This window comes from Lindgomyces ingoldianus (genome assembly GCF_010093535.1).
Source record: "Lindgomyces ingoldianus strain ATCC 200398 unplaced genomic scaffold BDR25scaffold_25, whole genome shotgun sequence".
Taxonomy (NCBI): Eukaryota; Fungi; Ascomycota; class Dothideomycetes; order Pleosporales; family Lindgomycetaceae; genus Lindgomyces; species Lindgomyces ingoldianus.
In genome coordinates, this window is record NW_022985186.1 from 234,949 (window position 1) to 238,349 (window position 3,401).

The window sequence follows — 3,401 nt, forward strand, 5'->3', positions numbered from 1 at the left end:
TAAGGTGACAGAGAAATAGCGTTACCGGGGTTTATCCGAAGAAATTCTGACTAACTAGCGCGTCCAAAAGAGGAGATTCTGCTCAACTTTTCGTTCTGCAAACCCGAATATAATAAGCAGAGCAAGCTCTGCTAATAAGCTATATCTAACATTTTTTTAGCATGTCTAAGCAGTGTTGTTAGAAATGCATTAGTGTAAAAAAAGTAGTTTAGGAGAGTCTTAGTAAAAGTAAGTAACTTAGGTGTGTAAGAACTTGCCTGTGAAGTATGTTATAAGTTTCTAGAGCATTAAAAGTTAAAAGCGCAGATTACTAAAATTGTGCATTTCGCGACGCTGTGCATTACGCGCTAGAATACGGCATAGAGTAAGTATTACATTTTATTTAGCAGTCTAAAGTGTAAGCTTTACTTTATCTTCTTTTAAAAGTTCTAATTAGTGTTGTTGTTAAGGCATTGTAGTGTTAGGATAGTTTGAGTAGCGTCTTAGCAGAGTAGCCAGACACCTGTGTGGCCAGCACACCTGTGAGATATGTTATAAGAATAGAGTTTTCTAGATGCGATCTCTGCTAGCTGCCTGGGGTAACAAATTGCATTGCAGCGACATGCCTATAACATTCGCGGTACAGTCTCGCAGACCATCGCAACTGTTTAGAACACAGAAAATTTTTTTACTCTAGAGATAGGGTAATGCCGCACTGCGGTAGGGTTAACTGAACAGTAAAAATAAGAAGGGAATTAAGCCACAACGTTAAGGTAAGTAATTGTAATTTTGTTGGCGCGATAGTGCGCGATGTGTGTTGAGTGTTGTGTCTATGCAGATACAGAGTTGACGGAAGATCCTTTTATAGGAGCGTCTTAGCGGCAATCATGTAATGCACATCTGCCATGTCTCACCGGGTAGAAATTCCGTGCGACAGGAATTCACCATTTATCTTCATCGTCAATCAATCGACACGTGGCAGCCGTATATCCTCAAAATATCCTTTAGAGCCTCGTCGCTATCTGTAGGTAGAAGATCACCTGCCGTTTTCCCCTCGATATTACGAAGGCTAGCGTCTGCCCCGTGCTGTAGCAGCCACTCGACGGTGGCGACCTGCCTAGACGCAACTGCGGCATGGAGCGCAGTCCCCGGTGGCCCGTTTATGCCTTCCTGAGTAAAGCATTCGTTAAGGTTGGCCCCGTACTGCAGTAACACCTCAAGAATATCGATCCGGCCACGATTCGCAGCCACGCGTGTAGCCTCTGAGCCGGTGATAACAGCGCCATGCTCTAGCAGACACTCCACGATTTCACGACAAGCTTGCCAGCAGGCGACGTACAGAAGATAGCCCGGGGTATCGGGGTGCGTCAGAAGATTCGCATTGGGGTTATATCCGATTCCCATAAGATGTCGTACGAGGCCGAGGTACTTCTTGCGAGGTATCCGCTCTGAGTTTGGCCCACCCCCGCAGGCGGCTCCTAGGATGCTGCCGCCCAACGGGAGACGTAAAGAGAAGACATCAGGCTCAACGGCATGAAATTTGAGCAGAACCTGAAGCGAGTTCTCATGGCTTAGAGCATCGCAGATGATGAGAGGCGTAACTAAGTTCGACACGGCAACGCCGTGCTGCTGGCCGAACCTGACAAGTAACTCGACCGTGTCGGCATGCCCGGCCCGTGCAGCGGCTTCAAGCATGCGCTGAAGGTTAAACTGCTTCTGGAGCCTCCCCACATCTGGGTCGATGACGACATATTCGTCGCTTAAAGCTACCTGGGACGTCGCGGGTTGTTGAAGCTCCGAGAGCAGCTGCTTGCACTCGCCATTCTTGCAAAGAGTGATCAGGTGTTTGGAAGATGGTGATGATGTAGCCATGGCTTGGTCGGCGTGTTGTTTCAAGCTTTGAACCTGGTGGCGACGGAGATCAAGACTAAAGAGCACAGAAGAAACTGACTAGCGGTATGGCGACACGTTAGACTGATGGCGTAAAGGCCTGAAAGGCCAAAGGAGACTTACGTCTTATATCTCTCTTAGTTTTAAGGCAAGGCAGGAATAGGGCAAGGCAGCAAGGCAAGAATAAGGCAGGGCGGGAATGCTGTGCCGCGGTTTGTCAAGTTGCAACACGTCATGGTCAACCCATGTACTGAGTAATGCTGTGCCACAGCTTTCTATGTATAGAAGTCACAACGCGTCTCATGTTCGCACTGAGCAGTGACCGAGCCTAAATTCAAAATTCAAACTTAAACAACAACTACGCTGATCTGCACCCTAAGTATACATACACCAGCCTTTCACCTGTGACTGACCTCAACGGCATACCACAAATCCTGCTTGATACCATTTCTGCAACTCCTACAGAAGCGCACTCCTCTAGCACGAGCCAGCCTGACCCGTCCCCGGCCTAGCAGGAGTGGGAATAACACCGGCTTTATCCGCCGGGGTCTTCGCGTCATCTTTCAACTTGGTGATAGTCCCGGCTCTCCACATGTTCGGCAACTCATGTTCTGTCCAGAAGCTGCCTGTCGGAGCTATTGCAAAGTTAAAAACCGTTCTGAAGAGCCCTCGATTTAGGGAAGACATACCGTTATCATGGTTGAAAACCAGTGGGTCTTTCGAGTAAAGGACTAATGCTTTGGAGCACGCAATGTTTACATCCTTGTCTAGCTGCATGGCGACCCCGCCGAACGCGTCCGCGAATTTTTTATTGAAAATACCCCAGTAGTAATTGTATCCGTTTGCCTTCGCGAAGTCGGCGGCTTTCGTCTGGAAATCCTGGCCAGCCCAGAAGACAATCTTGCTTCTGTCGACACCTGATTCCTTGTGGAGCCATAAGTAGACCTGCTTCCAATCCGCGGCGTCGTCTGGCACCCGGTCTGCACGCTTGTCGAGACTCCTAGCCGCAACTACACCGCACGGATTGTCATCACTAACGGCAGCCGGGTCTTCTTTGACACTGACCTTTCCACCTCCGGGGTGTGGCGGTTCCTGTGGTTTTGGCACCCCGGGGGTAATTGGTTTTGGTGCAACCGGAACCCCTGGCTTAGGCACCACTGGCTTAGGCACCACTGGCTTGGGGAGAATGACGGGAATTCCAGGGTCAGCATCTCGGAGTATCAGAGCCCTCCTGGAGCATTTTCCATCCGCACCTAACACATATAAGAATATTGCCTATGCAGATTACAGTTCAACTTTACATGGGGCAGCAGATGTTCTCAATGGCATGCCAATTGAGGCAGCCATAAGCAGTACATGCGACCATTGAATGCGCATGATGACGATCGGGGTATTCCGAGGGTTTGCTTCCAAAGGGAGAAAGAGCGCACGTAGGTGATGAGACGAAAAGTTTGCTTGTACTCGGGCACTTTGTTTGCGTTCTGTTTTGCCAGAAACAAAGGTCAACGCGAGTGTTTTTATATATATTCGGC

At 48.9% G+C, this 3,401-nt stretch overlaps 2 protein-coding genes across 2 annotated transcripts; both read right to left on the reverse strand.

Moving 5' to 3' along the window:
- Window positions 1–560: 560 nt before the first annotated feature.
- Window positions 561–1,959, reverse strand: BDR25DRAFT_56517 (ankyrin). The gene has a single exon (XM_033698751.1). The coding sequence runs from the start codon at window positions 1,849–1,851 to the stop codon at window positions 940–942; it is 912 nt and encodes a 303-aa protein (XP_033545166.1). The 5' UTR covers window positions 1,852–1,959; the 3' UTR covers window positions 561–939.
- A 287-nt stretch (window positions 1,960–2,246) lies between these two features.
- BDR25DRAFT_344331 (uncharacterized protein) lies at window positions 2,247–3,401 on the reverse strand. Its single transcript, XM_033693927.1, has 3 exons — window positions 3,171–3,401; window positions 2,559–3,122; window positions 2,247–2,504 (listed from the first exon to the last, which is right to left on the reverse strand). Exons 1-3 carry the CDS (start codon window positions 3,244–3,246, stop codon window positions 2,347–2,349), a joined length of 798 nt encoding a protein of 265 aa, XP_033545167.1. The 5' UTR covers window positions 3,247–3,401; the 3' UTR covers window positions 2,247–2,346.

Bases quoted from the DNA above. Each gene is read 5' to 3' on its own strand.
- BDR25DRAFT_344331 (XM_033693927.1), bottom strand. From the start codon at position 3,246: ATGCGCATTCAATGGTCGCATGTACTGCTTATGGCTGCCTCAATTGGC. The intron at 3,123-3,170 runs GTAAAGTTGAAC...TATATGTGTTAG, and splicing joins GAGAACATCTGCTGCCCCAT to GTGCGGATGGAAAATGCTCC. The intron at 2,505-2,558 runs GTATGTCTTCCC...ACTTTGCAATAG, and splicing joins GGTTTTCAACCATGATAACG to CTCCGACAGGCAGCTTCTGG.
- BDR25DRAFT_56517 (XM_033698751.1), bottom strand. From the start codon at position 1,851: ATGGCTACATCATCACCATCTTCCAAACACCTGATCACTCTTTGCAAG.